Source organism: Boleophthalmus pectinirostris, unplaced genomic scaffold, assembly GCF_026225935.1.
Source record: "Boleophthalmus pectinirostris isolate CB_2022bp ecotype Guang Dong unplaced genomic scaffold, ASM2622593v1 HiC_scaffold_13, whole genome shotgun sequence".
In the NCBI taxonomy this organism is placed as follows: Eukaryota; Metazoa; Chordata; class Actinopteri; order Gobiiformes; family Gobiidae; genus Boleophthalmus; species Boleophthalmus pectinirostris.
The window spans coordinates 31,809,920-31,825,943 of record NW_026571036.1 but is presented as its reverse complement, the minus strand read 5'-3'; the positions used below and the strand labels follow the sequence as shown (position 1 = coordinate 31,825,943).

Below are 16,024 nucleotides of genomic sequence, written 5' to 3'. Positions count from 1 at the left end.
AAAAACTGCAAAAAAAAATTGGTAGTTTCAATTCCTTGCAGTCCTAGGATCTTGGTCTGGACCGGAGAACATAACTAGGGTTTGCCTTTATCCGTGTTTTTGATCATATTTATGAATTTCATTCACATGTTTTCTGCCTGTTGTTAATCGCTATGGAAACTGACCCTATTTCTGGGCGTGGACAAGCAAATAATATATTTGAATAACTTAATAGCAATAGTTTGGAAGAAACTGGATTAAACTGGAACTAACCACTTCAAAAACATACTAACAGAAATTCATGTGCATATTTACTGCAGTGGTGGAATGTAAAGTACTAAAATATTGTACATAAGTATACATTTTAGGTGTCTGTGCTTTACTTGAGTAGATTTTAAAGTGGATACTTTGTTCTTTTACTTCATTACATTTGAGAGCAGGCATCTGTACTTTCTACACCATTACATTTTTGAACGGGACTGAAAAGTAAAAGTATTTTTTTATTACCTGCTAAAAAGCTGAGGTGTTATTTTTAACATGTTCAATATACAAAGAAAACAACTAGAAAAAAATCAGTTGTTTCTACTGAACAAAATTAAATATCAATAAATTTGATCAACAAACTCAACATACTTTTACCTTTTACTCTTTAAGTACATAAAAAAATAATTAAACAGGTACTTTCATACTTTGACTTAAGTAGATTTTTTTTCTTTTTTTTCAGACTTTTACTTAACAATATCAAGTACTTCTTCCACCACTGATTTCTAGTGTACTGTTATTGACAGCCCAGAGTTTCCCTTTCAATCCCTCTGAAACCTGCCATTACGACTGTACAGCAGCAGATGGCGCCATTGTTACACTTAACGTCAGCCTCTCAGTCCATTACTCAAAAAGAATAGTCAGGTGAAGGGTCCATATCATGTGACAATGATTCATTTAAAGCATTGTCACGCTTTGAACTGGAAAATTCCACTGTAAAAATAGTCACAACTAAAAATATCTGGTACACCTTTACATTATTTAGTATTTATGTTTACGTATGAGATCTTATGTACTTTCAATGAAATACAGTTTTATCTATTAGTTCAAGAGCAATTTTCTCCATCAAATTATTTAGCTTTAAAATAAATTGTGAAATCCCATCAGGAACATATAGGCATTTGACAAAAAAACTAAACTTCCATCATCTAGTATATTAAAAGATTCTGATTCCTATACCACAATAATAATAACAAACACTCATTCACTAGACAGTAGAATGTGATTTTCTACATTAAAAGTGTATTGTGTAACTTGCTCAAATAAGTTTCTAGTTTCAGTTCTAGCTTTAGTACCAATTAGTATCTGATTCGATACTTTTGACCTCTGTTACTTCCCAGAGAAACATGAAGAACTGTTGCAAGTTTGGACTTGTACTTTATAATCACTAGTAAGAAGTCACAAAAAGAAATAAAGAGATAAATTAAAGTTACAATGTTTTATTTTTGACTCAGAATTCTAGAAAACTAAACAGACAGGCGTTATTTTAAATCCAGATCTATGTTACAAAAATATCTCGTTTCACAGTTTAAATGAGTCCATAGTAACGCAGACAGCAGCAGACAGCAGCTAGCACAGACTTCAAAATAGAGGCTATATGTTTGTATGTATTTACATTAGAAACAGTTCACATTCTCCATGGGCCATTATTGCACCATAACCTCAGCTGGTTTCATTATTAACAGAAATGCATTCAACTATCTCATACAATGCACTGCAAAAACAAAATGAGGTAAAATAACTTGAATTCATGTTAGAAAAAAATAGGATTGAGCTTTAAATTTGAGTTTAAAAGCCCTGTACCCAATTTTTACCCCAATGTATTTCAGCAAAATACCCCAGTACAGATATTAGGACTTGTAGTTGATGTCATCGATGTTACCTGAGGGTGTGATGCTAACTAGAGGCTCTGCTCTGTTTGAAGCTCTGTTTAATCTGAGCTTTATTTGAATGTAATGACCAGAAACAACTGACTTAGTTGGAACTAGAAGAGGTATTTTTTCTTAAGTTTTCAGGTCTAACTTATTTGAAATCTTTGCTAATCTATGCATTGTGTCTCCAAGGTTTGAACATTCTACCATAGAAATACATGTAGAACACCCACAGTATGATGGAAAGTATTAAAATTGTTTCAGCAGCTCTTGAGGTCAAAATAAGTCCGCTGTGTACGGTCTGCACGTACCGTATTTTTCAGACTATAAGTCGCACTTTTTTCCATGGTTTGGATAATGTACCACTGTCACTTCGCTCTACTACGCATGTCTCCTGCAGAAAGAGCCGCTGTCCCGCAGCAAGTAGTGAAATATGCAGCTGAAAACAGTAATCGCACAGCAGAAAGAAAGTTTGGAGTGAGCGAGAAACTTGTGAGGGACTGGCAGAAAGTGAGGATGGAGAACACAGCTTCACGGTAACAGGGAGGGTGCACCATGCAACTTTCCTGGAAGTCATTGGATGGATCGACAAAGTATGGACTTCAATGACAACCGAAACCATCCTGTCGGGCTTCAGAAAGGCCGGAATAATTCTAACTGGAACTGATGCAGAGTCTGATAACAGCTACACAGAAGAGGAAGAGGAGCTCGATTTACCTCCGGAGGTCACCGAGTTGCTTAGAAGTGACACCAACGATGAAGAATTCAATGGATTTAGTGATTTGGAGTGAGATGGAGAGTTTGGTAAACTTGTTCTGTTGTTTATGTTATATTTATCTGAAGAACTGTTCATATGTGACGTTAACAGTCTGTTGTTCTCTCTTCTATTGTTATTACTATAATTTGTCTTTCAAGATGAGATGTCCGTTTCTGGTCTCTGATTTTATAAAATAAATTTCTCCCAAAAAGTGCGACTTATTGTCCGGTGCGACTTATATATGTTTTCTTCTTCATTGTGCATTTTTGGCTGGTGAGACTTATACTCCAGACTTATAGTCCGAAAATAATAATAATAAGCATTTTTTGGCTAGAAAAAGGGGAGTGTGCTGTTAGCATGCTAGTTGTTGTTACCACATTACCGAGTTGTGAGTTGTGAAAAGTGCTTATAAACTCATTAGAGTGGATAATTAGGATACTCAGAATAACTTTGGACCACTGCAACCGTTTAAAATGAACTAGTTCTGTTTTTCACATTATTAAAACAGTAAAAATCAGGTACAGCGCCTTTAAAATACCCAGGCCCGATTTAACACTCTGAATTCAACTAATTTTACCTCATGTAGACGTGTATTTTTGTAGTGCAGCCTGAAGTTCAAGTTTAACCGTTTTCATTCAGTTCTTCAGGTCCTCTGTTCCTGTCTTTGGGCAACGTTCCGTACATTCAACTTTTCAGTGCCTCCTCCTTTTCAGCCACGACATCCTCAAACTCAGCTCCAGGACAGGGCCTACAGACATCTTTACACACAACAGGAAAAACAGGTAGAGGATTCTTGTGTTTGTTAAATAATATATGGACCACTCACATGCAGGAGCACACGATCTTTGCTGCAATGACAAAACAGCATGAAAATAATTTAAAATCAAGCAAAGATCCAATGAAATGATGTGAGAAACCAGGGCTGAACAATGTGGGTCAGAATGAAACAGGGTATAGTGTATTTTAAGAGTTAGGTCGCCATGTTCTGATGTTTTTTTTAGAGTAACGGGCATAATATTAAGAACCGGACCCCAAAACAAACTTACACTTAAAATCAGAGTTAAATAAGCAAACGTATTCCAAAATAAATACAGATTGGGGGCTATATTGAAGGACCACAACATTCAAAGCCTGATATTTAAATAAAAACAGATAAAACAGGACACGTCTAATGATTGCACAGTCTTAAAGGTGCACTATGCAACTTTTTGATTGTTTATGGATGTCATTGCTCTGTCTGGAATGTTCCACAGTATGGCATTAAACAGCTCTACCTAACATGTATAAAATTTCAGGTGGTTTTATAGCTCAAAACTATCTAGAAAAACAAAAAAAAGGCATTCTGACTCTTGCGTCTCCACAGAGTTGACCTGTAACTTTTTCTGGTTTGGTCTCAATGAAGATAGAAAGATTTAATGCCATACTGTGAAACATTCCAGACAAAGCAATAACTTATCCCTCCACCAGAAAAGTTACACAATATACATATAAATAGGGTTAAATGATCACATATGTTCTGTAATGTGGGGCTCGATCACACCATCAGAAACTGTGCTTTGGGTTAAACTTGGGCTGTTCTGACACCAACACTTTTTGGGATTTGAAAAGATGCCACACAATTTTATGTATTGCTATAATTAAATTTATACATGGGATTGCAAATGCTACCACTAACTAGCGCTGAAAGATTTGGGAAAGATATAAAATTTCTGGTACTATAAAAATTGCAGCTAAAATAAATTTTACTTAATATTTTACTCGGGCTTCTCTGTTGTTGATACAGTACTTGCTATTGGCTGCCTCTGTAAGCTCTTGTATTTAACAAAATGGTGCCGAAACAACCCAGTTTTACTTTGGGGAGGTTTGACGTGCTACATTCCACTCTCCTGGCTCATAGCTCAGCGTCTTTATGTCAAAGTCTTTTATCTTATAAGGCAGAAAACGTCTCCACAGCTGTACATGGTAAAAGAACTGTCATATTTACACACGCAGTCAAAAACTGCATTCAAAACACTTTTACAGTACATACAGTGCATTCCCACCGTGTTCAGGTGTGTTTGAAAAGAATGTAACAAAATCTGAGGTTAAAACTATATCAGTTGGAGGTCAACAGTGGACAGGGCCTGTGCTTCTGGAAGTAAAAATCCCATTCTCTTAAACCACAGAGGCTGAGCAGCTGTGGGCCAATGACCATTGCACAGTTATTAAAATATAAGTTTCAGATGAGTATAAAAAATAACAGTATGTTTTATAGTATGGAGTTACATAGCCGTTTAGCCTCAAACTTTAAACTCCCCCAGAAGTGCCTGCCCCCTGTTGATCATAATGAGGTACTGCAGAGACATAAAAACATGATGTTGAATAAATAGTTTTGTATTCATAGTATAAACACTGGAGTGGGAATGCCTCAGGTCCTCAGTAAAGTGCAGAGTGGAAGGGGGCGTGTCCATCACAGGCTGCTGGGCTGGATCTGAGTGGAAGGAGCTTGCACAGGAGGGGCCTGTGTGAGGGGACCAGTCTCACAGTCTTTGGGACACTCGTCCCCTCCGCGCGCGTACATCAGCACCAGCGTTACCGTGGCGAAGGTGGCGGCGTTGACAGGGAATGCTCTGAGCAGCGTGGAGGTGAGTCCTCGTGTGAACACCATGTAGCCCTCCCTCTGCACGCTCTGACGCACACAGTCTGCGATGCTGCTGTAGCGGTTCACCCCGCCAACGCCGTCTGCCTGCAGCCGCGACTTGATCACGTCCACCGGGTAAGTGGAGAGCCAGGAGGCGATGCCCGCCATGCCTCCTGCGAACAGCAGCTTTGGGATCATGTAGGGGTCCTCGGGCTCACAGCCTAACCCCCGCGTCAGCACGTCGTAGGCCCAGAAGTACACACCAAACCCGGGCGTCTCACGGAGCATAGTGGTCACCATGCCACGGTTCACACCTCTCAGGCCCTCGCGCTGGTAGATCCTGGTCAGACAGTCCAGGGAGTTCTTGTACAGCTTCTTTGTGGAGGACTTCTTCATCCCAGTGCCCTGCATCTGCATGCGCGTCTTGGCCAGCTCCATGGGGCAGCAGATCACGCACTGTATGGCACCCGCAGCAGCTCCAGCCAAGAACTGGTTAGTGGGCGTGTCCTGCCCCAGCAGCCGCATGGCGTTGCCCTGGACGCCAAACACAATGGCGTTGATGAACGTGAGGCCCATCATGGGAGATCCAATGCCTTTGTACAGGCCAAAGACCTGCAGACAGGTGCAGACAGGTGTATTAGACATATATCTGTCTGTTAAGTCAGATTTAGAGTCAGCTCATAGATTCAGTATTGTCTCACTTAAACGTCCAGTCTGACACCTTAAAAAATGTTTGTAGAGCGTTTAGTTTTATTGCTGGAGCCTAGTGACCTCTGACCTCAGTCACAACAGTAACTCTACTCCTGAACTCACTGACACCGGAGAGAGGGAGAAGGGAGACAGGTAGGGGTCAGTAAGTGAAAGAAAGGTGAGGTGTAAGGGTGAGAGAGAGGGAGAGAAGCAAGTGAAAGTAAATTATTTGGCTAGTATTTTACAAGGCTAAATTTTGGCAGCACCTTCATTTTATGGCGTATTTGGTGACAGACTTTTTTTTTTTGCTGATAGTTGTATTAACTGTTTAGATTATTACAATAAAATTACAAAACTGTTATGATTGACAATATTTTTAAAAAAATGCACAAAAACAAGAACTGACATATTATGTATTTTAGTTTTCTTAATCCTGTTTTGTATTGTAATATGGAGTCACTGTGTCAGAGTCATTTCCCTGGATCAGTGAATCCCTGGCCTCGTGTAGTTTCCCCATTAGGAAACAGCTGAATGTAAACACAGTGAAGTGGTCACGACAAAGCTCTGACCTTAATCCTCAGGTATTTTTACAGTAGCCACAGGAGACCACAGAGTCTCACACAGAGAGGATACAACTGTACTGCATTAGCCAAGGTGGACAAATCCTGGACATGGCTCGTTCAGACCATGGACTGTATAAATGGACATAGCTAGCTCACTAGCCTCCCAAATAGGAAGTGAGCATGGGTGAGATTTGGCTCCATCAACTCTGATTTGTTCAAAAACCATCCCCCCTCTCTCTGTAACAGCTGCTGTCAGGTTCGTCATTTTGGTCTCAAAATGTTTCACCCACTCTACATGATCCTGGTGTTTTCATTTTGCATGAATCAAGATTGATGGACATTAACAACAGACCAACCAGATGCTTTCTTTTACTGAGGTGCAGTTACTGTTAGAAACAGGCTTTACTGACAGCTAAGGGAAAGAGCATGTACCTTCAACAGCCTTGGTCCCGATTGGCTCTTTAGTTGCTATGATACACACACACTCTCGGATTTCCAAATATGGATCTTGGCTCCAAAATTGCTGCTATAACTGCTTGCCTTCATTGGCTTCATTTGACTGGAGCCGAACACTATGGGTGATGTCACACTCCTTAGTCCACTTCTTTCTACAGTCTATGGTAAAGAGGTTCGTTCTTTTTTCCACTACACTTACCTTGTGTGAGATATTTGGCGATTGATACAGTTAAACAACATTTAGAAAATACTGTGTCTTGCAAAATATTTGTATACATTTTTCCTGCGAAGTAATAAAGTCTTTAAGTATTTAAGTCTTTTGGGGCATCAGATGTTGAGTCATAACCCATGTTCTTGAAGCTGTGTAAATGTGTACGTACTGACTCCTGGTGGATGATGGACTGGAAGCAGTGGAAGGTCCCTCGATACAGAGGTCTGTCCACACTCTGCACCTGCAGACGCACCTGGAACATGGAATGGGCATTAGGTTATTGAAACGACACAAACACAAAAGGTTCTGGCATTAAAGAAGCACTGTGGAACTTTTTCAAAGAAGTCAATCTGCCACATGCTTCTCTCTATGACAATGTTATGAATTTGCCTGAAATTTTCAACAGCTATAAAGTTTCTGTAAAGTAGGACTTCATCAATTAACAACTTTATTGTTCATGTCAGCAACAGTCAATAGAGATGTAAAGATATGCATCTCACGGTACGATATTTATTGCGATATTTTGAAGAGGCTTATATAATTGTAGATAGGACACTTTTAAAATACCTTGACAAGATTTTGGTGAGAATTATTTCCGTCATAATCCCAAAAATTCAAGTAAATAACATATTTCTTCATGTTTTCTGCACTGAAATGAATCATGGGATATGTAGTTCCCTATGTTTATAAGATGTTGTCTATAAAATAATGCATTTAAGCAAAGGAACTTGTGATTCGATACATTGTGACAGCCCACGATATTATTGTGAGACTTCTGACGATACAAATCACGATATTCGGTTATTGTTACATCCCTAACAGTCAACCTTGTGATGCTAACTGAAGGCACTGCTTTGTCTGAAGCTCTGTTACTCAAAATTTTTACTTTAATCTGATCTTTAATTTGACCCAATCTGACTATGAAGAACTGATTTAGCTGTAATGACAAGAGGTGAGCTCATTTGTGCTGTCACTCTCCAAGTCACTCTAAATTAACATTACAGCCACACGCCAGCTTGCATAGGCCAACAGAAAATGTGTTATTTAAATCCATTTTACACATCTTAAATTTTCAGATTATCTTAAAACTTTTTAGGCAATGTCAGCTAATGTTTTTAAGTATGTCACCATGGTAACTCCTAAACATTCCACCATACACCTACATGTAGAACACACCCAGCATGATGTCATTGCAAAGTATCAATGAAGCTTTCACACATCTAACATCCAGCATGTTCTGAAATGGACGGGATGATGCTCTTTTAGTTTAATAGCTCATTGTCCAGTGTTGTGTTAACTGCAATGCTCCTATACATTTAATTTTTTTATTTTTTTATTTTGGATTCTTTGCAGCATTACAAAACAAAACCACAACATGACAGGAAGGGTTCAAGCCGAAGCAAAGGTACCGACGCATGAACAACAAGTTTGCATTTACAGCTTCACTCACTGTACATATAAGAGACAAAATATAAATTAAAACAAACTAAATTCAATGCTTACTTCATTAACGCCAGAGCTGGATATCTTTCAAAACCTAACACTTTATACTATTTTTAAAAGGCTTCTATAGTGTTGGACTGTTTAAAGTCATAACTCCGTTTGTTCCACAAACTAACCCCTCTACCAGGAACACAAGCACTTTCTTCCTAGTTCCTTCCTAGTATCTTCATTTAAAAAAAAATGTTTTCGTTCATGGTCATACAAACTAATAATGTTAACAAAGGCACAAAAATGTATCGTTTATGATCGTGCAAAATAAACCACAGTGAAAATGGAAGAATGTAAGGATTTTTTGTTTTTCATTTATAATCATACTAACTAATATAATAATAATTATTATAATTAATAATATTATTAATAATTATTATTAGCTCCTAAATTGAACATTATAAACTTGATTTATAATTTATAATTTATCTTATTTATAATTACATGATTTTAAAAAGTTTTTACCTTCACTGTGTCGAAAGGATGCCCAACCAGGACTCCAGCAGCGCCTGAAAAGAGAAAATGTGCTTTTAGAAATAATATTTAGAAATAAATAATATTCAGTCCAAAGTTATTTGTTATTTTATGTAACACAACAAAACAATACAATTCATAACCAATCAAACATTTTGTAATCAGGATGTTTGTATTTCCCCATTGTGGTTCAAATAAAGCTTATCTTATCTTATATTCTCTTATCTCGCCTCATCCTTAATTATGAAAGAACGTGCAGATACAATAAACATAAACAGCAAACGCATTCAAAAATGTGCTTAGATAACACATTTTTATAAGATATTAAAACCGCTGAGGGGTGGGGGGAGGGTAAACAAGCCGCTAATCCCTCTACAATCTGTCACATGACCAGTTTGTAAGAGACGATCCAATCAGGACATGGCTCGGGCTGTAAACTAGGAAGCGAACGGACACAAGTGTTCACTGACCTCACTGAACTCACATTACCTAAGAGCAATGGACAGAGCCAAAAATGAGACTAAAGTAAAGAAACTGTGACCTAAATGTAGAAGTCAAATGTGTATTTAAATAATGAACTAAAGTGAGAAATGCATGATGTAATAAATACTACCCTAGATAAAGTACATAGTAACAGTCTGGACATCTGTTTAATACAATCAATGTTTAGTTAAACCATACTGTGTAAAATTGTAAATAAGAGGTTTATGTACAAAAAAAATAACGGCTGCTCAATATGTAAAAATAAGAATCATATTTGGCTTCTATATGATGTGGACATTAACCTGTGGAGAAAAAGTATCAGTATATTTTATCATAAATGTTTTGAGACACTACCTGTTTTTAACCCAGTGCAGATTAGAAAAACTGGAATTGAACACAGTAAAAATGAAATCACAGCCCTACAATAAATACTAGGGGTAACAATTAACCAAAATATTGTGATATCATATCATCAAAGTTCTCCCAATAATATTGTGGACCATCATAATATATCGAATTACAAGTCTCTTTGCTTAAATTAAGAGCTATGGTGCAGCAATACCTCAAAAAAGACAGAGGGAACTACATAGACCATGATCCTTTGCTCCATTTCAGTGCAGACTACAAGAAGAAATAACAGTTCTAAGCACTTTTAAGTCTTAGTTCTTTTTCAAGATTAAGTCTTATCAAGGCATTTTAAAAGAAAAAAGTAGCATATTAACAGTTTTGTTAGGCTCCACCAGATATCGCAATAACTATCGTACCGTGAGATGTATATTGTGAAAAGCGAGAGATTTGAATATTGTTACATCCCTAATTGTGAGCCTCTCCACCATGTCCTGAGCTTTCCCACGATATCACAATAAATATCATCTGTGAGGTTCATACCGTGATGATATCCCCCCCTAACAAATACAAACATTTTAAATGAAAATGCAGTTTATTTTACTTTTACATGGTTATCTGTAAAAGTAAGAAAGTTTTAAAACTCCCATCAATAACTAGACTGATTCATCAGCCGGTTTTACTTCATTTCACTTCGTACAAACTGTCTGACCTCGCAGCCTTAGATTTCGTTCATTAGACGGTAGGCGGGTACTTTTTTTACTTAACCAATTGCTGCTATTTGGTCATGATGTATGTAATGCGCCGCTAACAGGACTAACTAGTATATTAAGATATTCCCAAATCCCGTAGGAAGAAGGGCAATAACGTCTTTCCCCTTGATGAAATTCACCCAACATTCTCTTTGTTCTGGTTTTAATTCTTCGATCTCGGGAATCGTTGCCAACACTGAATATATGGCTCTTCACTGATTGGCTGGTGCCCGGACTTGCACTTCCAGGATTTTTGCAAACCGTTTATTGAATTTTGATTTCTGACCTAGTCACTGGAGAGAAATGAAATTGAGCGAAGGCACTAGGTGGCGCCAGCCTGGCTAGTCACTAACAAGGTAAAAAAAAAAACAGCGCAGAAAAAGTAAAGCACGATTCTCCATCTCTACAAAATACAGACCATAATAAAATACCTTGAAAAACATGCATTCTTACTATGAGTAGGTGTAGGTTTACCTCGCTATAGCTGCTCGTATATAGACATAGACATGTTTAATGCCATACAATGAACATTCTAGGTAAAGCAACAACATAGACGAGCAGGTGACAGCGCCTCCACCAAAAAAATTACATAAACTTACATAAAGATTTAAAACAAGCCACAAAATCACACTCAGATTTCCATTATAAACCCAGACAAATCATCTTCCGGTTTCTGTGTGGCATAACCTGCTCGTCACCATGAAGACATACTGGTAGATTTCCTGCATGCCATAGAGTGGAACATTCCAGTCAAAGCAATAACATCCCCATGAAGAGAAACAGGTGACAGAAAAGTTGCATAATGCACCTTTAAACTACACAGCAACATCACAGACACATTTTTTTAAAATAAACTCATCTTAGTTTAGTTTTGACAGTGTCTTCCTGGTTGGTTTTGACAGTTCATTTCAGTTTTCTGTCACTGTTCTTACTGTTCTCTTGTTAGTGTTTTTGCGTATGTCCTTTCTCGGCTCATAAATTTGAAGGCTCATCTCTGCTGTCAAGACTGCGGGAGGCCTGGGATTGGTGGAGCGAGGGGTGTGTACGAATCATGCGCTAATGCTAAAGCTACACAACATGTCCAGAATGGAAACATCACATCTCTGGTTTCACCGTGTTTATAAAGGTCGGGCACACTCATTAGCAGCACTGTTTATATAAGTATTACACGTGCACTGAGTCACTTTTCTGGTGGGGGGTCCATCACCTGCTTGTTTCTATGGATATGGAGTATATTGCTCTGCCTGGAATGTTCCACAGTATGGCATTAAACAGCTCTACTTTACATTTATTCAATTACAGGTAGTTTTGTAGCTCAAAAATACCTAGAAAAACAGATATTTTGACTGAGAGCGGGGCTGCCTCTCCATAGATCTGACCTGTAAATTAGTCTGGTTTGGTCTCCATGAAGATAGAAAGGTTTAATGCCATAGTGTGAAACATTTCACACAAAGCAATAACATCTCCACGGAGAACAGCACCAGAAAATTTACATAATGCACCTTTAATGATGCTATTAATTGTGTTTTTAATCGTTGAAAAATACTATGGCTGAAGGATATTTCAAAAAACTGTATCACTTTTTTTTCTTGTGTGTGTAGACAATAACGTGAAGGACTACTATGTAACTTTTCTGGAGGAGGTTTTGCTATCTGCTTTTCTCCATGGCGATGTTATTGCTTTGCCTGAAATACTGCACTGTGGTGTTACATTTATTACATTTTTGGTGTTTTTATTGCTCAAATATACATTGGAAAAACTCTGCAGAGCCTTACTTGTCTCATCTCTGACTTGTAGCATTTTCTGATTTCGTCACCTGGTTGTCGTCACGGAGACAGAGATGTTTAATGCCGTACAGTAAAACATTGGAGACAAGCAGGCAGGGGCCCCTCTACCAGAAAAAGTTACATTGCGCACCTTTAACCTCAATTTTGTTTTTTGGTATTTACAACGGATATAACACTAAAACTAGTATCGAAACTCGAGACTCATTTTAGAAGATATCAGAACTAAAAAAAGTCACACTCACAGGACAGAAATGAACCTTTCCTGAAAAGCTTTAGAATGATCTTGAGCTCAGAACAAATATAAGAACACATAGATTAGTATATACAACCCATGGACCATTATTGAACTGAGGGACTACACAGATATAAGACCACATGGAAGTACTACCATTTAATGTTGAAAATCACATTCAGTTGTGTTGTCAGTTCTAAATGGAGTGTTTTCTGTTTTGTTTTTTTCATCGTGGTATCAGAATCTGTAAGGAGTATCAAGTCTGTTTCTTAGTATTGAAATTTTAGCATCATGGCAACACTCATTTAGAGTGAGTGACTGTGTGACTGTGTGACTCTATGACGGAATAAGGACATGACAAGGACAGTGATTTGTTCATCTCATACCAGAAACGATTGCATCACTTTGATTTGGCAATCCTGGGTGTTTTGATTTTGCCACAGACAAACTAACAAGCTGGAAAACTGTAAGCTATTGTTTATCCCCATTACATCAGAAATTCATTCAATTTAATTAATGGGTCAGTCCAAGTTGAGTCCACTTTTCTTGACACTTGTTTGCAATGCATTTTTCAGGTCATGGCTTGGTCCTGGTTTCATAGAACTATAATAAAATCTTAAATTAATATGTTTATATTATGGATCCATGACTGGTTTACAACTCAAAAACAATACGCTTTAATCCCGGTCCTGGGCTGATCAAAATGTTTACTATAAAACTACTAATGCTGTTTTATTACATTGTCAAAATCACCCCAAAGCAGCCACCCAGAAAATGCACCTCATCCCAATGACTGAATAATCCATAAATAATAATACAAAAATAGAATAATTCCATCTTTTTGCATAATAGTCAATAAATCAGGGTGACCAGATGTCCCTATTTAACCGGGACAGTCCCAGTTTTGAGCCTTGTATCCTCTGTCCCAGCAGATTTATCCAAAACCAGTGATTTGTCCCAGTTTTATACAAGAAAAGTCCCAAGTGTCCCTATTTTTGATCAAGTTGATCTAAACCAGGACTAAAGTAAGATTAAACCAGGACTACATCAACTCTAAAACAGGACTATCACAATTTTTGACTAATCTGATCCCTGCCAACAGTAAAAACGAGCATAAATTGTCATTTGTTTTGTCAAAATACAGAAATTCGTGTTTGCAAATGACCATGAAGCAAACAGAAGTCCCTCAGATCATGACGAACAATGTTAAACGGTCTTTTCATCATTTTATCTATATCAACTATACCAACCCAGGTGTGTCCCAGTTTAGAATGTTGAAAATCTGGTCACCCTACAGTAAATTGGTTTCTTATGTTTACTTATTTGGTTTGGCTGTGCCGCGTGGTGGGGAATTAAACAAAGCAGGGACGCAGTAATCATGTGCTAGAATTGCATCACTTTTTAATGAGCAATTCTGGAGTGTTTAGGTTTCAGATTTACGCGATCAAATACGTCAAATCACTCGAATCAGTACACATCTCTATGACACAATAAATATAACAAATATGTAGCATGCTTATTTCACTTTATGTCATTTCAATTTGGCTTATTTAATTCATCAAACTCACCTCCAATGCAACCAGCCAGAAAATCCATCCTCCTCTTCTCGGCAGCGCTGTTTCAATAGATAACTAAAAGGTACACTGTCGCTATAAACCTTATAAAATGATTGATAAGAGCCGAGAAAAAGCGGACACGTCTCGAAAGCTGTCTGTTTAATAATCTCGTGAACTTAATGACACTGTAACCTAGCGACTATTACACTACTGCGCTAGCACCTGCTAAAAGCTATGAGAGAAACGCGTAAAAACTCAATCAAAACTGTCCTCTCGTTGTTTTTTAATGTTGTGCTGCAAAAGTTAAAATGATCAAATATGATAGAAGGTCCACACGCCTGGAGAAGCCCGCTGTCTGGTGATTGTCGATCCCCTTCCCTCTGTCTGTGCCAAGGAGGTTTATTTCTGTAGCAGACAAGCTAGCGTGCGCGCAGGACACACACATATGACTCTAGAGGGGCACCTGACACACCGACGAGGGGACAGCGGTCGCCATCTTGTGACTGTTAAAAACGACTCTTTCTTATATTTTCGTCAAAGGATTGGCAGAAATTAAGATAGAAATTGTAATATAGTGAAAGTTTTGTTTTGAAATGCGAAAATTGTATGCTCAAATGTACCAATTGACAATACCATAATGCTGCAGTGATCTCAGTTTTATAATTTTCATTCATTTCATATTATTTATAAGTCACAGAGGCTTAGTGCTAATTTTGCAGCCTCATAGCTTTACTCTGCAGGCACAGTGTTGTGATACATTTTGTCTGTTGTTAAATGTGTTATTATTTATCTTGATTGCAGGTTCCTACTCTTCTGCTGTCCTTGAACTTTAAAGAGAGATACTTGATTGATGCCAAGGGAAATTTAGGTTTTGCTGCACATGTCAGTGGCCTTTATGTCTAAGTCAATGGTCTCAGTGCAGTTTAATTGGACAGGTCAGTTAGGGTCAGAAGTGGAAGAGGAAAAGTGTCCCTCCTCTGTGTCCTGCAGCATCGCAGCAGCCTCCAGGGTGAACCAGGTGAACACAACACAAAGGCCTCAGTCTTACTCCACTCTGGTGTTTCAGTTGATGACGAAATGGTTTATTCCCTCAACGTGTTTCCTCTGGAAGATCTTCTGCCACATTTGCTGCCACATATGGTTTGCATACATTGTACACTGTAATTTCCCCATTGTTGGACAAACTCATGTTTAGCTTACAGTATTTTTATGATCTGATCTGAGAAGGCACAGCAAATACAGTGGTTTCTTGTTCAGTTGTTTTGTTTTGACCAATCATAACAGTTTATCTGCATTGATGCAAGACTTAACCAAAGCGTGACACTGAAGAGGCCCAGTTCATAGGTCGACATAAGTCCCTTCTTTCACAACAAACACTAGTTCCCCACGCCCCCTTGCTGTACTTTGACATCCACTTCACTTGGTGTTCAGGACACTGGTTAGTACTCTTAACTCTCAGAGAGGAGGTTCTGGGTTTGATTACTTGATCAGATGAAGTCTTTGTGGTGTCTTGCATATTCTCTCCATGCCTGAAGAGAATTCTTTGAGGTTTCCCCCATCTTCAACAGACCTGCAGTATCTCTTAGTGATGGCGCACATGGTTCTACCATCCACTGTTTTTCATTATTCAACTTCTGAATATGGTGAAAAAATAAAATGCTGATATCTCAGTTCTGTTTATAATCATCAATTAAACAATACAAAAACTCAACCTA

At 38.1% G+C, this 16,024-nt stretch overlaps 1 protein-coding gene across 1 annotated transcript; it reads right to left on the bottom strand.

Moving 5' to 3' along the window:
• Window positions 1–1,444: 1,444 nt before the first annotated feature.
• On the bottom strand, window positions 1,445–14,732 carry LOC110168264 (mitochondrial basic amino acids transporter-like). Its single transcript, XM_020933692.2, has 4 exons — window positions 14,322–14,732; window positions 9,146–9,189; window positions 7,359–7,442; window positions 1,445–5,881 (listed from the first exon to the last, which is right to left on the bottom strand). Exons 1-4 carry the CDS (start codon window positions 14,347–14,349, stop codon window positions 5,099–5,101), a joined length of 939 nt encoding a protein of 312 aa, XP_020789351.1. The 5' UTR covers window positions 14,350–14,732; the 3' UTR covers window positions 1,445–5,098.
• Between the last annotated feature and the right edge of the window lie 1,292 nt (window positions 14,733–16,024).